General features: G+C 56.4%; 1 protein-coding gene across 3 annotated transcripts in view; it reads right to left on the minus strand.

Annotated features, from left to right (window-relative positions):
- Positions 1–2,741: 2,741 nt before the first annotated feature.
- The window catches only part of GTF2IRD1 (GTF2I repeat domain containing 1), a 108,301-nt gene continuing 87,064 nt past the window's right edge, over positions 2,742–23,978 (minus strand). For all 3 annotated transcript variants that reach the window (XM_029948492.1, XM_029948493.1, XM_029948491.1), the window contains 5 exons: positions 8,516–8,593; positions 7,830–8,022; positions 6,381–6,418; positions 4,235–4,371; positions 2,742–2,985 (listed from right to left, as the gene is read on the minus strand). In XM_029948492.1, the coding sequence (XP_029804352.1) occupies positions 2,917–2,985; positions 4,235–4,371; positions 6,381–6,418; positions 7,830–8,022; positions 8,516–8,593 (515 nt within the window). In that variant the 3' untranslated portion in view covers positions 2,742–2,916. The remainder of the gene's footprint in view (positions 2,986–4,234; positions 4,372–6,380; positions 6,419–7,829; positions 8,023–8,515; positions 8,594–23,978) is intronic.

Here is a 23,978-nt window from a genome sequence, read left to right on the forward strand (position 1 = left end):
AGGTGCCCCTGAAAAGCTTTGACTCCTTAAAAGAAGATCCTTTGCAGGGCTCTCGCCAAGCCCCTGCCCCTGGAGCCCAGGATCACCCTCCTCATAGCAGAAGGGAGGCACCTGGGCGGTGAGGGAGGAAGACTACAGGGGAGCAGGTGCTCGCGAGCTGCCCCTCCCTCGCCGCCCCTCCCGCCTCACCCCAGCTTTGTCCCCGCGCTGATTATTGCTTTATTACTGTTTTCAGTCAGATATAATTCCGGCATTTTCTACAATCTTGATCTTTTCACTGATACCAGATTTTTGTACAAAGATTTGTATGTAAAATGATTATGTACTCACTAGAATACACTCCCCAGCAATTAGAACGTTTAAGATGCAGCTCCTAACACTCCTTCTGCACATTCCTCATTTATTTCTTCTGAAAATGTTTTGTGATTTTTTTTTGGTGGATGTGTTTACAAATCCAATAACAATCCTCATTTAGAGTTGCAAAACACGACGCCATCTCGAACTCAGACAGATGGCATCTAAATGAACTTTAATTAAAGAATGAGTGCTTTGAATCAAATCACTTTAAAAACTACAGTACACTGAGATTCTGGAGAGGTTGCATAAACAGCATCTGGGTTCTTCTGCAGAAGTAGGCCTGCTTGTGGGGAAGTAGGAAGGCATCCTCAGCGGATCCGGGCCGGGCTGGCACCGGGCACCGTGGGCAAAGCGACGGGGCGGGCGGTCAGCGGCAGTAAAGCGTCCTCTGCCCAGAGCACAGAGCTCCGGGAACAGGAGATGAAACCGACACAGGCCACCTCCTGGTTCAAAGACCTTGCCTTGGGGGTGGGGGTCCCCCTTCAGCTTTCGTGCACTGAGGTCGGCCCGAGGCACGGGGCTTTGCTGCACAACCCGATTAATTGCACGCATCCGCACAGCGGGAGTGCGAGCAGACAGATGGCGGAGGCTCCCGGGGCCGCAGCGCCGGAGTTCCCGGGCCCTTGCCGGGCGCCCCACCTCCGGCGCAGCCGCCCACCCTGCAGGAGCCACTTCCGGCCGGGGCCGCGGGTCTGGGCGGGGGCGGCGGCTCGTCTCTAGGCGACCGAAAGGCGCCAGCCGGCCCAGGCGCGCTGCGGGGGCGCCCGGGGAGGCGAGTGCCCGGGCAGAAGCCACTCCTGCTCTGGGGCCGCGCTGGAGAAGGAAAGGGACAGACGGTGGGGTGAGAAGCTGGGGAGGGGGTCGGAGGGGAAGAGCCCGCCGGCTGAGGTTTGCACCCAGTGCGGTGGCGGCGGGACGGGCGGGGCAGGAAAAGCACCGGAGGCGCGTAATCCGGGGAGACGGGATTAAATGGGGGCAGATGGCCCCCAGAAGCGGGGTCTGAAAGTTAGGTGGCAGCTGCAAGGTTGTCCTCCATGTCGTAGTTTCTGCCTCGAGGGTGGTGGTGAATGTGGGAGGGGGGCGCACCTGTCCTGATCCTGGAGATGTGAAAGAAGCAGGGCTCTGAGGGTGGCAAGAGGAGCGCCCTGGTGGGTCCTAGGAACACTGAGAAGTGGCGGCGGCAGCCACCAGGGGAACAGAACAGTTTGGGCACAGGCCGCCAACCTTGGCTTCTTGCACCTTTCTAGGAGGAAGCTGAGTCCGGAGGGCTGGGACCTTCCCTCCTGCTCTGGCCACCTCGCTCATCCCACGGGTTGGCAGAGGCTCCTGGCCCGTGTTGATCATGTAATTAGCTGACTCAGGACTCTGTTCCTCCAAGTCAGAGGCCTGGTTCTGGCCCTTGGCTAGACTCTGCGGTCACCCTGACCCTGCCATGCCCCAGCGCTCCTGTCCAATTGACTCCCAAGTCCTGTTGGCTGACCTCCTTGTTATTTTCCACCTGGCTGGAACCTCTTCTTGGAACAACTACAGGAGTCTCCCACATGTTCTCCCAGCCCCCCCGGGGGTGGCTTCCCCCTCCCTCCAAGCTGCCTGAGCCAGGTTCCCAGGACCTTCCACACTTGCACAAGGCCAGTGAGAAAAGGGATGCAGCCCTGCCTGGGGTGCACAGCTCTGCCCCACTCACCCCTTTGGCCTGCTTCCATGTGCAGGCCCCTGCCTGGGGTTGTGTCCCCAGGAATCCCTAGTCTCATCTCCAGCCACACCTTGTTCCTGGAACACCCAAGGTCTCCCTGGGCACAGCCTCCAGGCGCTTGGCACCAGGGGCTCCCCCAGAACAGCGTCCTGCCCCACACGTCCCGCTCTGCCTTCCCAACGGCAGCCTTGTTCAAGTCTCAGCATCAAGGACAGTTCTTGACTCGGAGCCAGGGGAGGCTGCCCTGCCTTGGGTGCTCCCAGGGCACCCTGCCTCCCGATCAGTCCCCCTGGCCCAGGGCCAGGCCCTTGCGACCCCACTTGCCTTCTGCCTCCAGTTTTACCCCTTCCTTCACCGCCCCACCTGCCACCAAAGTGGCCTTTCCTAGACACCCTCCTGGAGCCACGGCAGCCCCCTCCCCCTTAGCCCCCCCCCAAGGCCAGGGGGTCAGCCTGGCGCTTCTCCTCCGGGGACACCTCATCCGGAGGTCATGTGGCCCCAGGAGCAGAGAAATGACTGAAGTGTGTCCCCAGACGCCAGGGCCTAGGGGCTCAGGGCCACTGCCTCTGCTTTGGCAAAGGAAGGGGGACCTTGGCAGGCTGTCTGAGCCGGGTTTCCTGACCTCACCTTAGTGACAGCTGCAGCCATAATTCCAAACGAGACTCCGCAAAAGTTATGAGCGAGGGCAGGAGGGTTTTTTTTTTTTTTTTTTTTTTACTTATTTAAAAAGGCCTTGGTGGCAGGAATATAGTGTAAAAATCATTGGAAAAACTAAAAGGCATCGATACATATCCGAATATACACTTTGTACATAAATTACATTTCCTTTAGTCTTTCTGAGTGAGGTCCTGATTCAGCACTGAGGTCTAGTAATTCAGAGGTCCCGGGAGCTGCACGTTCAGGCCGGCATAGTCCACCATGTACATCGGCCATTGCTAGAGAGAGGGGGACAAATGGCCCGGGTTAGGACTCCAGGTGACCCTGAAATAACACCAGACCACTTAGCTCTGCTTTCTGAAGGGCTTCCTCAGATGCTGCTCATATGGAGACAGCTTGATGGTCCAGACAGGGGCTGGAGACCCGTCCAAGGTCATGCAATTTACTAGTGGCCATGGAGCCTGGGCTAGGGTCTCCTGACTCACTCCCGTCGAGGGGGGCCAGGGCCTATTCGTGTGGACCAGAAATAACTGAGGGTTCACTCAGAGCACGTAGTCACCCCCACAAACTCAGACCCCCTTCCAGGCCTTATGCCAAAGAGCCAGTCCCACATCTTGGAGGTGGGAAGAGCTAGTGACATGGAGGTATCCCTAGGTGAGTAGTAAGGTACAGCCTGCAGCCTGAACTTTGTAGTTTCCCAGGTTTAAAGGGAGCCATGGTAGGGGCGACTGAGGGGCTCAGTCGCATCTGATTCTTGGTTTCGGCTCAGGTCATGATCTCCGTTTTGTAGGTTCGAGCCCCGCGTCAGGCTGTGCACTGTTCCGTGCAGAGCCTGCTTAGGATTCTCTCTCCACCCGCCCCCCGCCCCCAGCCCCTTCCCTCTTTGTGCTCTCAAAATAAAAATAAAACTTTAAAAAATAAAAAAAAAAGGGACGCACAAAGGATAAAGAAATTTCCAAGTCATTTTCAAATGCGTTCCATTATTCTCCCCGCTTGGACTCAGGATTTCCGAGCTAGTGTTTTAAAGTCAGAAAGAATTCTCTAGTGTGTGTGTGTCTCTAATGAGGCTGACCGCAGTGAGGCTACCGTCAACCAGCCCCGGCCCCTCATTTTCCTCCTCCACACACTGTGGCTAACACCTGCAACCTCACAGGGCTGGCTGTGGTGAGGCTGGGAGCATGCGCTGTGAGCACCAAGATTAACCTAGCATCTGCTGGGGGTTGGGGTCCCGGCTCAGGCCCTGCCCAGGGGAGTCCCCTCACCCGTCCCCCAGGCCTTGCACCTGCCCCTTAGGGGTGTGACTTCCTGCGGAGAAGTGGGGGCGATGGGTGAGCAGCCAGTGACGGGGCTGGACTATCTCGTGGGCAGACCAGGCAGACACGTCTGCCACCCTGAGGCTGCAGAGCCCCACTGAGCCCCAGCGCTTCCCTGCGCCCCAAACCCACGTCCCAGAGTAGATGCCCCTGCCCGGATGCGGGGTGAAGGCCAAAGAGCAGGGCGGTCAGGTCCGGATCTGTGCAACTTTACCACGAGTGAGATCTGGTTGGTAGACGCCACGGACTCCAGGTTCGAGGATGAGGAGGAGGAAGACGAGGAGGAAGAGGAGAAGGAGTTCCCTTCGGAGACCCGCTTTCTCTTGCGCTTGGGAATGCTGCTGTCTTTGGCTGGTGGAAAAAAGGCTGCTGACACCAGATGCGGGGCTGCTCTGTCTCAGCTTTGCCCCTCTGGAGAGGGCCTCTGTTTTCAGGTTTCAAGGCTCCAGAGCCCCCAGATAAGCCCTGCCCCCAGCAGCCAAGGCCCACCCCTCCCGCCTCCTTCTTTAACCAGGCCCCAGGGTCCAGGCGCTCACTTTCCTGCCTTTGCCAACACGACAGCCTCACCCCTCAGGTAGGGCTCCCTAGCTGGCTCAGTGCACGCCCAGGGCCTTTTCTATTGTTCCCACACCATCCAGCCGGTGGGGTCTGGCCTCCCCACAACTCCCTGGGTGAGGGGCTCGGCCTCGGGCCCTGGAGAAAGTCACTCCGTGGCCTTGTGCCTTCGTTGCCTTGTGAGTGAAATGCAAGATCCTTTAGGGCTGCTGGGAGGTTCCCGTGGATAGTACACCCGGGCTCCCAGAAACACTTAGCAACTGAGAACAGGTAGTGATGTTGGTACTGTTAACTGGACGTATGATGACTCTGATCTGATAAAGCCGTGACAGGTGACAGTTCACAAGTACCATGAGCAGACAGGCAGTGGCCCCATGGAGAGAGACTCTGGTTTACCGTCAGAAGTCCTAAATTCAAATTCCATCACCGCCATTACTAGCTGTGTGGCGCTGGGCAAACTGACTGACTTCTCTGAGCCAAATGGGGAAAGAACAATGTGACGTGAGACTTCAAGGAGATCGTGTGTCTGCAAGAGCCCGGTACCCAGCTTGACACAAAGCACGACTTGGCAGGTGCTCTGTTGCTACAGAATTAAATCGATACGAGTATATGAGACTTCGAACACACACGTGCACCTGTGTGCTACACTAGCAGGGTCTGGTGCCTGACCGAGTGGCCAGGTCACTGAGTAAAAACCAGAAGGGTCATAATAACACAGCATGAGGGTAGGCTGGGCCCACAAGGGGACTGTTTGTGCAGCTGGTGAAGAAATACCAGAGCCCGGGGGCCTGTGACATGGCATAGAGACACCCTGAGAACAGAAGACTCTGGGGGTGGAAGGAGTCCTGGGAATGGGTCTGAGAAAAGGGATTTTTTAGGAGGCTCTGGCAGTAAATGAAGGCCCAGGGCGGTGGCCAATCCAGGGTGACTGTAAGATGGCAAAGACAGCCAAGGTGGGGGGAGGGCAGACACAGGTCATGGCTCCCATCCTCTGAGGATTTGTCCCAAACTCTCCTCCCGAGGCCTCTGAAAGGTCATCTGCATCTCTGCCTTCAAGCTAGGGACACCTCCCAAACCCATCCCCGCCCTGCCCGTGAATCTAGTACGTGCCTGGCCCCTGTGATCGGCGCAGGATAGAGGGGGGATGACTTCTGGGTGGGCTGTCCCACCCTAGGCTGTGGGGTTCCAAGGGGACCCGGACACACCTGCAGTGGGGGCCAGGATGGGGGCCTGTCAGTGTCTCCACTGAGCCCTGGGTAGGGCCTGCGGGTCAGATGGATGGTCCCGACAACCAGGCTTGAGGTGGCCACCAACTCCCCATGTGGCCCTGCCAAGCCCCTTTCCCTCCCTGGGCCTCAGTTTCCCAGCTGCACAATGTGGTGGGGACTAGATCAGCGCTTTTGCATCAGCAGCACGCTTCCCAGTCACCCAGGGGAACATCCTCCCCAGTCCTTCGGTGCGTCTCGTCCAGCAGAACCTCCTACCAGGACCAGACGGTCTCCCAGCTTCCTGTGAACCCCAGGGTTCTAGGAGACAGTGCCTCCCCCTGCTGGTATGCACATTGGCCCGCTCCTCCCCAGGTGGCTTCAGGGATCCCATGGGACTGTGTCTCCTGCAGGCCCCGGCCTGCCCTCCTCTTCTCCAGCTGAGCTGACACACTTGGCCATGCTGTGGCAAGGCCCCCTGGGGACACGACATGCTCTCTGGGTGGCCAGCCACCTGCTGCATGCCAGCCTGGACCAGCTCTGCCCACAGACTCTGGTCCCCGAGAGGCAGAGAGGTGGCTCCATGGGCCTCTGCCTTACCTGGCACCTTGGCGTCATTGCAGATTTCTGCAAAAGGCCTGAAAATGAAAGAAACGGGGTGGCATTAGAAAATGAGGTTTCCCCTCTTCCTTCTCAGCTGCTCCCTGAATGCAGGCGACCTTTCTCAGGAGACGCCACCGCCGCGGGAGGGTTAGGAAGGTGAGACCCGGACGGAGGCGGCGAGCACCCCCAAGGCGGGCAGAGGATCGCCCGCCGGACGCTGGCAGAGCCCTGCCAGGCCCGTCGCCCCTCTGCGCCCGGTTTCCCCGTCTAGAAACGGAGGGTGCTGCCTGAGCCAGGGACCTGGAACGTGTGCCTAGATTTATAGAAGCGCCTATTCGTCATGGTATTTTTTGTATATCTCTTAATTTTTACCTTATTGGTTGATTGTTTTACTTTTAGCATTATTATTTTTTTCATTTTTAAGAATTAAAAAAATTTATTATTTATTTTGAGAGAGAATGAGCATGGGAGCGGCAGGGAGAAAGGAAGAAAGAGAAAGAATCCCAGGCAGGCTCCGTGCTCCCAGCAGAGATCTCATGAACTGTGAGATCAAGACCTGAGCTGAAGTCAGACGCTTAACCGACCGAGACACCCAGGTGCCCCACATTATTAAATGTTAATTTTAATTAACTTATTTTTTTAAAGTTTATTTTTGAGAGAGAGAGAGAGAGAGACAAAGTGAGCAGGGGAGGGGCAGAGAAAGAAGGAGACACAGAATCCAAAATAAGTCAGGCAGAGAAGGACAGACACCATATGTTTTCACTCATAGGTCTAGCCGGAGAAACCTAACAGGAGACCATGGGAAGGGGAAGTGGGGGGAAAGAGTTGGGGAGAGGGAGGGAGGCAAATCATGAGAGTCTTTTGAATACTGAAAACAAACTGAGGACTAAAGAGGGAGGGGGAAGGGGTAGGGAGGTGATGGTCATGGAGGGGGGCACTTGTGGGGAAGAGCACTGGGTGTTATATGGAAACCAACTTGGTAATAAACTATAAAAAATAAAAATAAAAAATAAAATCAGTAAAATGAATCCAAAGCAAGCTCTAGGTTCTGAGCTGTCAGCACAGAGCCCGACGCGGGGCTTGAACCCACGAACCGTGAGATTATGACCTGAGCTGAAGTCAGATGCTCAACCGACTCTTGGTTTCGGCTCAAACCACATGATTCCATGGTTTCTGAGATCGAGTCCCATATCGAGTTCTGTGCAGACAGCACGGAGCCTGCTTGGGGTTCCCTCCCCCACCCCAAAATAAATAAATAAACTTAAAAAAAAAAAGATGAAAGTGTTAAGCTAGCCTGGCTCTTGGACTCTGTGCAAGTGAGAGGCACCTGTCTGTCTGTCTTTCTCTGGACTCCTGGCTGGGCCTGCTCTAGGGATCTCCCCAGGGGACCCACCCCCATGGCCTTGCCCACTCTGCCCGCCCTGCCCGGGCGGCAGGGGTGCTCACTGTAGCTGGTTGATGATGACCATGCGCACGTGCTCCCGGGCCTTCAGGATCTTCTCCAGCCGGTGGATGTCGTATGTGTTGGGGTTCCGGAAAGGGATGTCGTCAGGCAGGCCCGTGACCTCCACGGCATCCGGGCTGTCCCGGATCAGTTTGTAAGGGACCAGCACAGGCCGGTTCAGGCCCAGGGCCTCACCTGGAAGACACAGCGGGTCAGCGCAAGGGGGTGGTGTCCCGTTAGGGGCTGAGCCCTCTGGGGAGGGGGCGCGGGGTCCGGCCCGCAGCCACTGTTTAAACATCAATACGCATGCGTGTTTGTTTTTTAATCCACTTAGCAAATCTAAAAGTCTAATATCTAGTGCCAACAATAAAACGTACTTTCGGGGCGCCTGGATGGCTCAGTCGGTTGAGTGACCGACTCTTGATTTCAGCTCAGGTCATGATCTCACAGTTAGTGAGGTGGGCTCTGCAGGGACAGCGTGGAGCCTGCTTGGGATCCTCTCTCTGACCCTCCCCTGCTCATGCTGGGGCTCCTTCTCGTTCTCTCTCTCTCTCTGTGCGGAGGGGAAAGGTCAGCTCCCAGCTGCCATGTGGGCAGCTATGTTCCCAGGGAATTGGCTGTCGAGGCAGGAGTGGCTGCCAGGGAAGGGGGCCCCCCAACCCCCAGGCCCTGCTCCTGACGCACTGACCGTATTTCTCATTGAAGAGCTCCTTCACCTGCTCACGGAGGATCACCTTCTCCCCTAGTCTGTTGGCGTCATCTTCATCTAGAAGAGGAAGACACGGGGGTGTGAAGGTGGGCACGGGAGGGCCCTGGCCGGGCTCCTGAGTGGCATCCCAGACTCTCACCCGCTGGGGCTGTCATGCCAGGCTCTGCCCGCTGAGTTTAGTATAAGGCAGCCTGTTCCTGGCCTTCTTGTCTGTTGACCCATCCACCCCACCTTCTCTGAGCAGCTTCCTGTCTCGTCAGGCATGGGGAGGCAGTGAACCTTCTTGGAGGAACTCCCAGACTAGTGGGGGTGGGGGGAGCACACTCACAGCCCCACCTATAAGCAGGCACAGGGCAGGAGTTGGCGTACTCACTCCCCCTGACCCCCGTCTGTAGGTCCAGGGAGGCCTGGCAGATCCTGAGCACAAGGCTCATGACCAGGCAGACAGGCATGTTGTGGGGGCATCGGGGCGCACATTCTCCCTACCCAGAGCCCAGCGTAGCCCTTCGTGGGCACCTGCTGTGGGACCCTCGGCTCCCTTCGCCCCTGTCCTTGGTGTAAAGGAGCAGCAGGTCAGATGAGCCAGACAGGGCAGGGGACAGCGGGGAGTGGGGGTGGGGGAGGGTGTGGATGGGCTGGAAGGGTCCTGGGGCGAGGGGCCTGTGGGCTTGTGGCCCGGGGTTGGGGTGGGGCTGGAGTTTCTGGGCAGGGCGCTCAGAGCTGGCTGGGCTCCCAGGGGTGGGAGTGCAGGGGGAGCAGGCAGGGAGCCAGGGCCTGGGGGATGCGGGGCAGAGCAGACAAAATGGGCTTGTGGAGAAAAACAACTCCTGTTTTCATCTGGAAAATTTCACAGAACTCCGTTCCACTTAGGAGGCCAACCCAGGACCTGTGCCTGGGGTGCGTCTGGCTCCGCCCTCCCCACCCCCCATTTGGGGGCTGCCCACACACCCTGGCGCTGCTGGATGCCCTTCTTTCTGGGGCTCTTTCACCTGCTGCCCCGGGGCCTCCCGATTGCCAGCTGTGCCTTGTGTGGTCACGGTCATGGCCACGCTCCTGACTCTGGAGCTAGATCTGCTGTATCTCGGAGCTCCCGCACAGGTCTCTCCAACCATAACCATCCAGCCACCCGGGTACCCGGACACGCTGCAGAAGTCAGGCTTCCTCCTCCTGTGTCCTCATCTCAGAGAGTGACGGCCCCATCCGTCACACCAAGACATTGAACCCAGCCCCATTTCAAGCCTCCTTCCCACATCCCCCAACATGGCTCTTCCAGATGGTCTTCAGGACCCCACATTGGCAAGAATCGATCTGATCCTTCTCCAGGTCCTGAGTGGACAACTCGGCCGAGTCCTGGGCCCAAGGGCCACCCACAGCCTGCAGGTGCTTCCCATCTGTCCCTTAGCCCCCGGGGATTCCTCTGGTGGCCAGGATTCTGTACAGGACAGGAAAGGATGGGTGTCAGACGCTCTGCTGGCAGCTTGCCCGGACATGATCACAGCCACCCCTCGCCACAGCTAAGGACACAGAGGCTCAGAGAGGTTAAGTAACTTCCCAAGACCACACAGCGGCTAAGGGCCAGGAATAGTCCGTCTGTCTGACCAAGAGCTCTGGGTTCCCTGAAATCTGTTTCCCTGCCTGTAGAGAGAAGGGTTGACTGTTAGGGTGTTTCCTCTAAATCTCCTGTCTTATCAGTTCACAGTCCCATCTGTAGCCCAGGGCAGGGCAGCGGGCACAGCTGGCTGGATTGAAAGGGAGCCCAGTAAGCTGAGGTCATGGTGGCCGTGGACATCTCTGGTGCATACTGGTGTCTCACCTACCCTGCCTCGGCCCCAAGGCTCTGGCGGCTATGTGGGTAGAGAGAGAGACACACAGGACAGGCCTGAGCCTCATACTGCCCTCACCCTGGCAGAGGCCACGCCAGCCCCCAGAAGGGCACAGAACCTGAAGCCACAAACCTGGACTCATGCCAGCCACGCCACGGGGTGGGGGTGGGGGTCATGTGCTGTCCCCTCTCGGTGTTTCTGCTCAGTCTCGACACAGTATTCGTCTTGGACAAAAATTTCACAATCGCCGCCCCTGGGCACTTAGCAGACTACAGAAAACCATCCTAGTCCCAGGCAGGGGTGGTAAAGGATGCTCGGTGACCCATTGGCCTTGATAACTATCAGTACAGGGTTTGTGGGAGCACATGGGGGAATCCTAACCCAGCTGAGAATCAGGGAGGGCTTCCCAGAGAAGGCGACCACCGCATCTCCCAAGGCCCCTTGGGATGCAGCCTCATGTGTGTGCGAATCCTGCCTGGTCTCGGGGGGGAGAGCACCCCCAAACCAGGCTGTAGCTAACAGGGAGGAGCGACATTAGGGGTCAGCCACAGGAGGCACACTCAGGTGCTGGGCAGAAACTGGAAATGGTGGGGCCAGTGAAATGGCAGGAAAGTGAGACCTGGGCTGTCTGGGGGGCGCTGGTGGCACTGGGAAGTGTCCCGGACCCCTCGGGACATGGTGGGGCCCCCACTTCGGCAGCATAATAACCACATCCTGTGCACACACCGCCAGGCCCGATTCTCAGCTCAGCACCAGGCCTCAGGACGGGTGCCTCTTGGCTTCTCCCACCTCTTTGTTCTTATTTATTATCTTAATTACAATTTATTAATTATTAGTATATTATTAATTACAATTTATATTGATTTATTGCCTAACATGTTTTATTTTCTATTTTGGGGGGGGGTGGACAGAGGGAGACAGGATCTGAAGCAGGCTCCGCACAGACAGCACAGAGCCACATGTGGGGCTTGAACCCTCAAACCGATGTGATGACCTGAGCCGAAGTATGGTGCTTAACTGACTGAGCCACCCAAGCGCCCTTGTGTTTTTTTTTGCGGGGGGGGGGGGGGTGCGGTGTCTGGATGGCTCAGTCGGTAGAGCCTCTTGAGTCTCGATCTCAGCTCAGGTCTCATCTCAGGGTAGTGAGTTAAAGCCCCACCCTGGGTGTGGATGTGTTTTCATTTAATTTGGAGGAAGGGAGTTCCATTTTTCTTAAAGGATACATATTTGAATGAAACAGGCGTGGGTGGGTTCTGGTGGGGGCTGGAGGGGAGAGGAAACAGGAGGGGGCCCGCTGAGGCAAACTGCAGGTGGGAGCCCCGCCCCCAGCCCCTGAGGAGGGGTGGGGGGGGTGGGTAAGCCCGGCTCCCAGCTGGCCCACGTGGCCCAGCCAACCCCGGCCAAGCAGCTCTCTGGGTAGGCCTGGGGCAAATCATGAGACCGCTTAGCCACCACCATCACACACCCACCCACCCGCCCACCCTCTGGAGAGGGCGTGGCCAGGCCTGGTGGGGGGGTGGGGGGGACCACAGGCCCTGGGGACCTGTCACTCCCCGTCAGGTTGGCTTGAGGACAGAACAAAGACCAGGAAACTGCCTCTGAGAACACAGGGCGGTGCGGGGGACACAATCACCGGAGCCAGAACCCAGCGGTCCGGAGTGTGGACTCTGACACCCGACTGCTTGGGTCAAATCCTGCCTTTGATATTATTAACTCGTGACCTTGAACAATTCTCTGAACATCTGGATTTCCTGTGTCCCTACAACAGGGGAAGCCGTGTGGAGTTGCCCTGGGAGCGAAGTGGGGGCATGATGCCCGGGTCCTGCGTGGCCCATGGGCTGGTTTCACTGTTCTGAAGCCCAAGTCAGCAGAGCTACACTGAGGGGGCCTGCCTGAGCTCCCCCTGAATTCAGGCTGGCTATAAAAGACACCACTGGTTGCAAATAATTCCAGACTGTTCTCCATTTGGATATGTCACAGGTAGGCCTCCTTGTGGAGTGTGTGTCCTCAATGTACCTGCTTGAGAGGGCGCCTGGGTGGCTCTGTTGGTTGAGCGTCACGGTTTGTGAGTTCGGGCCCTGAATTGGGCTCTGTGCTGACAGCTCGGAGTCTGCTTGGGATTCTCTGTCTCCTTCTTTCTCTGTCCCCCTCCCCCCAAATAAATAAATAAATAAACATTAAAAATATATACTTGCTTATGTCTTTATGCAGTGACGTTGGGCGGGGGGGGGCCTGCCTCAGCAGACTGAGGCAATCTTGATTCTACCCCTAATGTGGTATTTGAAAAGTCACTCAACCTGTTTCCACATCCCTCAGCTGGGAATCCTGGCCTGCCTGGAGGATCCAGTGGTGTCACACATAAAAACGTTCAAGGCCCCCGTGCCAGTCAGGTTGTGGCTGACGGTATTAGTAAATCAATGTTTCTTTCTTTTTTTTTTTTAATTTTTAAAAAAGTTTTATCTATTCTTTTTTTATGTCTTTTATTTATTTTTGAGGGACAGAGAGAGACAGCGTGGGCAGGGGAGGGTCAGAGAGAGAGGGAGACACAGAATCTGAAGCAAGCTCCAGGCTCTGAGCTAGCTGTCAGCACAAAGCCTGATGCGGGGCTCGAACCCACGACTGTGAGATCATGACCTGAGCCGAAGCCGGCCACTCAATCGACTGAGCCACCCAGGTGCCCCAAGTTTTATCTATTCTTAAGAGAGAGAGACAGAGCATGCGTGAGTGAGGGGCAGCGCGAGAGAGAGGGAGACAGAATCCGAAGCAGGGTCCAGGCTCCGAGTTGTCAGCACAGAGCCTGATGCGGGGCTCGAACCCACGACCGTGAGATCATGACCTGAGCCGAAGCCGGCCACTCAATCGACTGAGCCACCCAGGTGCCCCAAGTTTTATCTATTCTTAAGAGAGAGAGAAAGAGCATGCGTGAGTGAGGGGCAGCGCGAGAGAGAGGGAGACAGAATCCGAAGCAGGGTCCAGGCTCCGCCGAGCTGTCAGCACAGAGCCTGATGCGGGGCTCGAACCTACAAACCACGAGATCATCACCTGAGCCCAAGTTGGATGTCCAACTGACTGAGCCGCCCAGGTGCCCCAGTAGATCGTTTCAATTATCCTGCAGTCTCAGGGAATTAAACATTACATAAGGGGTTCTCCCAGATAATGGATGCTTATTCTTTCAAGTCCCCTTGCTTGACTCTACCCATCGGGGCAAGTCATTTTCTTGGACAGGCAATGGGGGCAGGAGGGAAGGAGGAAGGGCCCCCCCCCCCCCCCCCCCCCCCCCCCCCCCCCCCCCCCCCCCCCCCCCCCCCCCCCCCCCCCACCCCGTGCGTCAGGGCAGAAAGTTCAGTCGCACCTGCCCAGCAGGGGCCACGGGTACCCCCCAGTCCCCTGGGCCACGGTGACACCCCTCTCAGACAGGCCCGCCCTGAGGGCATTTCTGCCCCCTCTTCCGGCTCATTCCGGAGCTTACTGGTCTCCTCTCTCTCCCTCCCGCCTGCACCAGGAGCTCTCATCTGTCCTTTCTAATCTGCCGTCTGTTAGCCGGAGGATTAACTGAATTTTGCCTGAGGGAAGAAAGCAACCAAGCTTATTAAATCACGGCCATGCTCTGTACACAATTCTAAAGCAGTCGGCTTGGCTCCGGGCAAAGTACAAGGACCCTCAACGGCTACCTTCTCCCTCCACTAGTTTGAGCTCCGCAGCCAAAAGATTGGTGACTGTATAGGGACAATCCTGATGCCAAGAGGGCAAGAGGAGGGGCCCACAGCAAGGGAGGTGCGGGACAGAAGAGAGGTGGGGATGAGAGAACCATCCCTCTCTCCTCTCCCTCCTCCCTGCTCTGCCACGGGGCCCTGGGGCCCTCCTCTCTGCCAGGCCTGGGCTGGGCCTTCCAGGCCTGAGGCAGACTCTCAAGAGAACAGAGGGTGGAGAGCCTCAGGGGCGCCACCTTGGCAGGACGGCTGCCTCGCAGGGCCCCCTCGATTGGGGATCAGGGGGAGATCAGGCACCTGATCTCACACACTCAAGAACTTTTTTCATGTGCGAAAGGAAACAGGTTCAAGAGCGCCAATGGCACTCCTAAGAGGAAGACCACGGAAGCAGCCCACGTGGCCTAGGACAGCAGAGCAGGTGAATCAGCTGCGGTGCAGGCACCGACGGAACCCCACGGAGCAGTGAAAACAAACCAGCACAGCTTCACCTTTCAGGCTCCCGTTACATGAGGTCGAGTGAAAAGAGCAAGTCCAGACTTGATACATGAGGACCTGCCTCACTTATAAAAGGGAAAACCAAGCCAGATGAAATAATTTTGGTGTAGGCAAACATTGCATTCAACAAAGCCATTTCAGAAGTCGCCTTGTGGGGGGCACGTGGGGGGCTTGGTCGGTTGAGTTTCTGACTCCGGCTGGGGTCATGGTCTCTCGGTTTGTGAGTTCGAGCCTCAAATCAGGCTCTGTGCTGACAGCTCAGAGCCTGGAGCCTGCTTCCGATTAAGTCTCTCTCTGTCTGTCTCTGTTTCTCTCTCTACCCCTCCCCCCTCACACTCTGTGTCTCTCTCAAAAATATATATTAAAAACCAGTCGACTTGTGAGCAGTAACTGTATCATGGGGAAAAACAGCCACAAAAGATATTTTTGGGGAATTCGAATAAGGAGCGTATAGTAAACGACAGGGAGTTATTACATTTCCTAAGTGTTCTAACAGTGTTGTGAATGTGTAAGAGAACATTCTTGAGACGTGGAAGGTGTGTGCTGAAGTATTTAGGCATGAAAGAGTCAAGATGTCTGCAACTCCAGTGGAAAAAGAGACAGAGACAGATATAATTGGGCAGGGTCTCTGGGGGAGGAGGGAGAGAGGAAGGGAAGGAAACATGGCAAAATGTTAAGAAATACTGAATCCAGAGAAAGGATATACTATTATAATACAGTCGTTACACTATTCTTTCTTTTTTTCCTGCATTTTTGAAACTTTAGAGGAAATAACAAGAGAATGACAAACAGGCACATCCCGAGATAGTGTGGGTTCTGGTCCAGACCCCTGCGATCAAACAAGTCAAATGAAAGTTTTGGTTTCCTAGTGCACACAAGCCTGTATTTACACTATACTGTACTCTATGAAGTGTGCAATAGCATTAGGTCTAAAAAAACAATGGACACACCTTAATTAAAAAGTACTTAGTGACACCTGGGTGGCTCAGTCGGTTTAGTGTCTGACTTCAGCTCAGGTCATGATCTCACGGTTTGTGGGTTTGAGCTCTGTGTTCGATTTTGCACTGATGGTGTGGAGTCTGCGTTTTTAGTAAAATTTTTTAAAAAATTTTATTTTTGAGAGAGAGAGAGAGAGAGAGAGAGAAAGAAAGAGAGACAGAGCAGGGGAGGGACAGAGAGAGAGGGAGATACAGTATCTAAAGCAGGTTCCAGGCTCTGAGATGTCAGCACAGAGCGTGATGTGGGGCTCAAACCCACAAATCACATGATCACAACCTGAGCCGAAGTTGGACGTTTAACTGAGTCACCCAGGTGCCCCATGGAGCCTGCTTTGGATTCTGTCTCCCATCCCTCCCCATCTCTGCCCCTCCCCTGCTCATGGTCTTCCTCTCTCAAAAGAAACATTCAAAAGATTAAAAAATTTTTTTAACGTTTATTTATTTTTGAGAGAGACAGAGACAGAGCATGAGCAGGGGAGGGGCTGAGAGAGAGGGAGACACAGAATCTGAAGCAGGCTCCAGGCTCTGAGCTGTCAGCACAGAGCCCGATGCGGGGCTTGAACCCACGAACCGCCAGATTGTGACCGGAGTCGAAGTCAGACACTCAACTGACTGAGCCACTCAGGCACCCCTAAAAAGATTTTTTAAATTAGTTTAAAAATACTTTATTGTTTTATATTCCCCATTTTTTTCTTCAGTGCAAAGAGGAAGTTTTGTTAAAGCACATGGACAGGACTCATGGACAAAAAGAGCTGCTCTATTTTTTTTTTTTTTAAGGATTCCCCACACCCAGTGTGGGGCTTGAACTCTCATCTCCAAGATCAGGAGCTGCACACTCCACCAACAGAACCTGCCAGGTGCCTTGAAAAGACTTTACTGCTAAAAACCACTAACCATCCCCTGAGCCTCCAGCAAGCTGTCATCACCGACCACAGACCATCACAAACTCAAAGAAAACGTCTGAAATATCACAAGGATGACCAAAACGTGACACGGAGACATGACTCTGTGAGCAAATGCCGTTGGAAAGAGGGTGCCGCCGAAGTGGCCCGATGCGGGCCTGCCCCAAACCGTCGATGTGTAAAATGTGCAGTTTCTGCAAAGTGCAAAATAAACGGAGGCGTGGCTGTATCCAGCAGTTACCCCCGCCCAATCCTTCGGGGTTACGTTCCAAGCCCCCCAGCGCGAGCCTGAAACCGGGGATGGTACTGAACCCTAAAGAGGTTCTTCCCTTGGCCCACGTATCTGTGATAAAGTTTAATTTATAAATGAGGCACAGGAAGAGGAGAGCGCCAATGATAAAACAGAACCGCAACAATATAGTGTAATGAACGCCATGTGAATGCGGTCTCCCACACGATCTTAGGGTACTGTGCTCCTCCTTCCTGTCTCTGCAGGGAGGGGAGGGGAGGGGCAGGACGCAGGTGTTGTGATGTGGCTTTTTTAGGCTCCTACAGACCTTCTGACGATGTGTCAGGACAGTCCTAGCTTAGGGCAGTTGACCTCGGGTGGCCAAAACCGTGGAAAATGAAACCGTGGATGAGGGGGGACGGCTGTATTTGTTCTGGAGGGAGAGGAAGGCAGGATGGGGGGCACGTTATTGGCGCTGTTGGGATCCTTGGCTGGTGGGGGCTCATGGGGTTCGCTGCAGTATTTATGACAAGTAGATAAAGGAGAAGGAATACGAATGAAAATACAAACAAATGAGTGTTCACGCAATGTCGTATCCAAGACTGGATTGGGGAATGTAAGAAACATTAGCGGAGAAACTCATGAAATCTAAATATAAAGCTTACAGTTTAGTTAATTGTCTTGCATCGATCGATGTTAATATCTTAGTTTTGAAGGTATGTGGGGGCGCCTGGGGGGCTCAGTTGGTTTAGCGTCCAGCTCTGGATTTCAGCTCAGGTCATGATCTCATGGTTTGTGGGCTCGAGCCCCAGGTCGGGCTCTGTGCTGAGGGTGCGGAGCCCGCCTGGGATTCTCTCTCTCTCGCTTAGCAGAGCGAGAACCAGGTTTGCTCACGGGGGTTCATCAGGACAGGTAATCCTGGGCCAGCCGCACACACGGCCCCTCCCGAGGGAGATCACATCCTTCTCTCCTGTTCCTTCCTCTGACATCCCAGCCACATGGTGGACGGGGCCGGGGACAGCCCTGACCCAAGGCCAGCCACGCCCTAGGCTGAACTGTGGCCACGACCAGCCAGGCCTAGAAGGCCATGTACTAGGCCTGATGAGCAGGACAAGAGGCTCTTTCCTCTTGGGAAAGACGGACAGATTCAGGCAGTGGAGGCACAGGCGGGGGCTCAGGGAAATGCGCGGGGGTGGGGGGCTGATTTTGAGGCCACGCTCAGGGGGACACAACAGCAGCCCAAGCCAGACACGAGACCGCTGGCTCCCTGTTGGCTGAGCCTGCCGTCTGCTTTCGTCCGTCTGTTTGTGATTAAAGCCGCGCAGCACCTGCAATAATGCCCCAAACCACAGACACTCAGTAAAGGCTTGTTAGAGAAATCAAGCTCTTGGTGTGCTGGGCCCTGTTCCTTAGAGCTTTGTGCGGATTCGTTCGCTTAATCCTTCCAACAATCCTCTGTGAGTACCTCCATTTTACAGATGAGGAAACCGAGGCACAGAGAGGAAGCAAGCTGGCCTGGGTTGCACGGTGAGTGCATGGGTGCTGGGACTTACCCCAGACTTCTGTGTCCAAACCCCAGGCTATGATCGTGCCGAGTCCTCCTCAGAACCTGGTTTCCACACGTCAGGGAGGGAAGAGCTGGTCCTCCAACGCTGTCCACGCCGTAGTCCTTTCTCTGCAACCCCCACCCCCATGTTTCCACCTGCTGCCTGGAGCACCTTTGACTCTGCACACCCCCAAACAGCCTCACACCCGTCCCTCCTCGCGGGGCTTCTGGTCCAGGTCCCAGTCCTCAGCCTTCCACCTGTTGCCTACAACCCCACAGCAGCCGCTAGGCTGTCCCCGTCCTGGTCCCCGGAGCCCGTGACTACGTTCCTCGAGGGCAGTGCCAGAAGATGCTGGCTGCTGTGATTAAGGTAAAGCTCTTGAGATGGGGAGGGTATCCTGCATTATTCGTAATCACAAGAGTCCTCATACGAAGGATGTAAGGTCAAAGGCAGGAGTTGGGCCAAGAGAAGCAGAGGTCAGAGCGAAGAGCCCGGAAGCTGGAAGAGGGGCCACAAGCTGAGGAACGCAGGCGGTTTCTAGAAGCTGGGAAAGACAAGGCTGAGTTCTGCCCTCAGAGCCTGCTGACACCTGACCCGAACCCTTTAAGACCCATTTCGGAGTGGGGGTGGGGGTGGGGGCACCTGGTTGGCTTCAGTCAGTGAAGCGGCCAACTCTCAGTTTCGGCTCAAATCATGATACGGTTCCTGAGTTCGAGCCCCATTTCCGGGCTCTGCGCTGACAGCTTGGAGCCTGCTATAGTCCTGCAGAGGGGGCCACTGGGGCACCCCCACTGCTCAGGGCCTGATCCCAACATCTCTGGGCCGTGTGGAGTCTTCACGGCCACAAGAGGAGAAAGGTTCTGCCCTGGTGAGAAACGGGGTTTTCCACCCAGCTCCGAGGTGCCCCCCCTCCTTCTGGTTGGTTCCCCTTAGTCTGGCCAAGCTCCATATCACACTGACACACAAAGGATGGCTGAAGGGCCCCAGGGCCCCAGCCCCTGTGACTCACCTCACTCCCGATGATCTCATTCTGCTGTAGGGCTTTGAATACCGGGGACACGCTTGCGACTCTCCAGCTGACACTTCAATTGCTCCCTTTGGATCCAGTGCATCCAAATGCTACTGGGTGACATGCCGGACTCAACATGGCACAAACCACCTGCCCGACACTCAACCCTCAGGCTGGGCCGACCCCTCCTGCACCTGCCCCGTCTCAGCTACCTCTGAGCTACTGGTGCCTTTACTCCCCAAGAAGCGCAGCTGGAATCTGTGAGGTCAAACGGGGCTCTAGCAAGTTCTGTGGGCTTCAGCTGCCAACTAGACCTGGACCCACGGATCCCCCACGGCCGTCACCACTCCCACCAGGGGCCCCACCACTGGGTCGTGACTTCCACCTCCCTCTGTCTCTTCCTGCTGCCAGTCTGTCTGTCCGCACCCAGCAGCCGGAGGGACTCGGTTCGGTTTGGATTGTCTCTACCCTGCTCGGAGGCCTACACTGGCTCCCAGTGAACTGAGCAAAAGTCGGTGTTCTCCTCCGGCTTCAATCATCTGCCGCCTCTCCCCATTTCCACCTCATCTCCTACCTCGTTCCTCTGATACCCTGGCAGGTGACCCCAGGGCCTTTGCCATTTCCCTCTCTGCCTGCGCTGCTCTTCCCTAGCCCTCTGGCCCACGACCGCCTGCCTGCTTTGAGTATTACTCAAAGGCCCTCCCTGGCCACCGCCTGGCTCATGTTCTCATGTTGCAACCCCCTAGGAATAAACACCACCTCTCCCATCTGCTTCCCGGCTTCTCCTGAGCATCATCGAATGTATTTTGCATTTTGTGCATTATTTTTCACGAAGGTCAGCTCAATGAGGCAGGGCTTTTTTTTTTTTTTTTTTTTTTCCCTTGGTGTTGATCAAAAGCCCAGCACCAGCCCACAGACACCCTGGAACCATTCATGGACAAAGTAATACACCTGGGCTCCCAAAGGGGCCTGTCCTGGTCCTCATGCCTGGTGGCTTCAGAAGGCTAGGGCTTCGTGTCCCCAACCCCCACCTCCCACCAGGAGACCTCGTTATCAGACCCCTCTCTAGGAGGTGGGAAAGATGGCATCCACCCAGTCAACCATACGTGCTGACCTATCCTTAGTGTGCACCCCCTCCCCTTCCATTCTTGTGGCTCAAAGATGCATTTATCAGCCAGCGAGAAACTTCTGCTCAGCCCACGGTGCCCGGTGACCCTTCTGGCCCATCTCCTTCCAGCCCAAATAAAGGTGCTGCTTGTTCCTGGGAGCTTGGGTGGTCCCAGCCATGAAACTGGTTTCAATGTGTTTTTCTGGAATGTTGCAGAAGGGTCTGAAGCCCCCCTTCTGTAGAACCCCCAAGTCTAAGGACCTCTAGGAACCGTGGGGTCCCCCTCCCCAACTGGCAGGGCTTGGGGAGGACAGGGCTGGGACCACTAGCCAAAACGGGGGGGGGGGGGGAAGGGTGGCGCTGCAGGGACCCAGCTGGGTCCCCACAGGCCTCCGGGCATGACACTGTTCAGCCGCCCACCGCGCCGCCCAGCCTGGAAGAAAGGAGGCCGTGTGCCAAGGCTGGGGCGGCAGCCGCGCATCTGCCTGCAGGGGCCCCACGCCCCGCCCCGTCCCGCAGATGCCAGAACTTCCAGGGAAGGCAGAAGGAAGATCTACTGGAGCCTAATTAACACAGAAAAGCAGAGATAATTAAGTGGAGAAACATGTGGCTGGCGCTGGAGCTGATATCTTTAGAAACTTGAGAAAGGATGGTTTTCTTTTGAGCTCTCGAGTGCGTGACAGCGTTTGAAGGGGGAGGGGCGGGGCGGGCTGACAGGAGGGGGGGCGGGGGCTAGAGGAAATGACCGGCTGTCTGAGCCGGAGATGGTGTCCCTGCTCTGTGTGACCTGGAGGTCCGGAGACTGGAAGTTAACTTGTCCAAGACCATGCAGCTCAGAAGTGGTGGAATCTTCCCGAGGTCCCAGAAGGGGGCTTGTCACTGTCCCCGCTTATTAGTCCCCTTCCCCCTCCATCCTGTACGTGATCAACCCCATGCTGGCATCCAGACCCCCCCCAACAGACCTAATAGGGGCCCCTAGGGGTGGGGACAATGACAAGCAAAGACATTCCCTGCCCATGCCCCCCTACCCTTGCCCTCACAAACAGGACCTCAGCCCTCTGCTTGAGAGGCCCCATACCCACAGCCAAGCCTCTCATAGGAGGCCTCAGGCCATGCTGGGGGAGCAAAGAGGGTGAAATGCAATTATTTTCCTTGGCAGAATCTAAGTGAACACAGTTCCTTAATTTAAAACTAATTTTCAGGGGCGCCTGGGTGGCTCAGTAGGTTAAGCATCTGATTCTTGATCAGGTCATGATCTGAGGGTTTGTGGGTTCGAGCCCCGTGCCAGGCTCTGGGCTGACAGTGTGGAGCCTGTTTGGGATTCTCTCTTTCCCTCCCTCCCTCTCTCCCTCCTCTGCTCATGCTCTTTCTCTCTCTCCTTCTCAAAAAACAAAACAAAAAAAAAACCCAAACAAAATCCCACTAATTTTCGGTGGAGAGTTCAGGGCACAGATGGTCAGGAACTTCCGAGCTAAAGCTGCCCTCCCCCAAACTTCGGCTCTGTCCCCTTCTTCCTCCCCAGGTGCTCTGGCACTGGCCTCGGGGACCTCAGCGGGAGAGCTTGCCAAGGCCGGGTCTGCAGGGTCGAGGCCACACTGCAAAGCCAGGCCTTCCAGGCCCTCCACGCTCCGCCTGGCCGGCCTCTCCGCCTTGCCACCTGCCGCACACAAGGGGCCACCGGTCCTCCCCTCCCTTTCCTGGGACGCCCGTGGTGTGGCACCTTTGCCCTTCACAAGTAGGGAAACCGAGGCCCAGGCAGGCAGAGCTGACTTGCTGGAGTCACACAGGAAGTCGACAGCTCTGCTCTGTCGCTGGGACCCGGAGCCCTGGCTCTGGGGATGGGCAGTGGGGAGGGGTGGGGGCGCCTGCTTCTTGGGCGCTGGCTGCTCATCGGAGAGTCCCCTCGAGCTGGCAGGGAGAGCTGCACCACCAGGGTGGCAGGCGCGCGGGCCTGGGTCCCCAGGAAACCAGTGCACTCACCCAGGAGGGAGCCCCGGGGCTGGGCGGCCAGGCCTTGTACCGCGGTTGGGATTGCCATGTGGTTCCCAAACCCCAGAGTGGGGCTCTGAGGGACCCCGGGAGCTGGGAGGCCCTGGGAAGTGTGGAGATGGGTGAGGAGGGCCCTCGGAGCCCCTCCAGGTTCTAGAGGGCCAGGACTTCCCTTGCCCCAGGGGCTGGCAGGAGCAGGTCAAATCCGAGCAGGGCGGCTGGGAGAGCTGCTCCGCCCTCCCTGGCAGCTGGTGTCTCTGCTGAGTGGCTGCTCAACCTCCACTTAAATGCTTCCAGTGACAGGGAACTCATTACTCAACTTTTTCTTTTGCTGCCACTGCTATTTGAGGAAAGTTCTAGAATGTTATTTTCTTGATATCTCTTGTGTTGCCCAGAAGGACCCTGCTCTCAGCTCTTCCTACCAGCCAATTCCTCCATCTTCCCTTCCCTGGGCTCCGCCTCCCTCTGTTCCTTCACAGGCTCTTTTCCTTCGAAGGCCTTTGGTAGTCAGGGTGCCATGTGGACCCTCCCCACGAGCTGCCACCCGCACACGGACTGTGCCCAGTCCCATCGCCAGCCTACTCCAAAGCGCCTATTGGGTCCCACTGAGTGCCCATTTGCCCTGTATGTCTCACGACCCAAAGACCCAGCCTTGGGCATAGGTATTATCATCGCCCTTCTGGAACTTTCCGCCTGCCCTCCCTAGATCCCAGTGCCACCCATCTCCGGGTCTTGCAGCCGGCCTGCCGCCTGGGGTCAGCCTCCACAACCCTCCCCGGTTCCCTCAGGTTCATGCCCCAGGTTTTTCTCCAACCCACCCCTGGAGGGCGGAAGCGTGGTTACCAAAGTAATAGTAAGACAATGCAACTTGTATCCTATCATTTCAGTGACTGAAAAAAACCCAAAAAGCCTCCCAAGCTCCCAGATAAAGCCTGAGTCACCAGCAGAGTTTTGGTCCAGGGCTCCTGTAATTCTGGCCTCGTTCTTTTGCTCCCTCCTCCTCCAGCCCAACGCCCCCTGCTCAGGCTCCCGAAAGGCACAGGCCTGGGTACGACTCCGGCCCCGGGCTCACCCAGGCTGCCTCTCGCAGCCTCAGTGTCCTCAGCTGCGAAATGGGAATGATAACAGCATCTGCCTGGCAGGCTTGTGAGGGGTCCGCGAGGCATGTGCGGGTGCCCAGCAGAAGTTGGACACAGACTCTCTGCCTTTGTGGGTGCCACTCCCTTGGTCCAGAATTCCGGTTCCTTTGTCGCCTGGGGACCGGAAGCCCTCCGGGGAGGCCTAGGTCTCCAAGGTGAGAAGGGCTGGTCTTTGCCTGCAGGTGGCACTGAGCTCATGGATGGCGTCCAGGGCTCGGGACACCTACACTACTCCTGTCCTGTTTCTTGGGGATCAACCCAAGTGCAGACTTGCCTTCCCAGCCCTCGGTCTGCAGTCCTTCCTCAGGCCCCATCTGAACCTCCTGGTCGCCCACAGTGGCGGCCCCTCCACGCTGCCCACATCAGGATGCACGTGACCATCCCTTCCCATCTAGCCCTTGCATCTGAGACCTGACGCCACCAGTCTTTCCTTACCACGGGGACCCACAGCCCCGTCACCTCCCTGTCCCCCTGGGGCTCCCGCACAAGCAGT

Source organism: Suricata suricatta, chromosome 8 (genome assembly GCF_006229205.1).
Source record: "Suricata suricatta isolate VVHF042 chromosome 8, meerkat_22Aug2017_6uvM2_HiC, whole genome shotgun sequence".
In the NCBI taxonomy this organism is placed as follows: Eukaryota; Metazoa; Chordata; class Mammalia; order Carnivora; family Herpestidae; genus Suricata; species Suricata suricatta.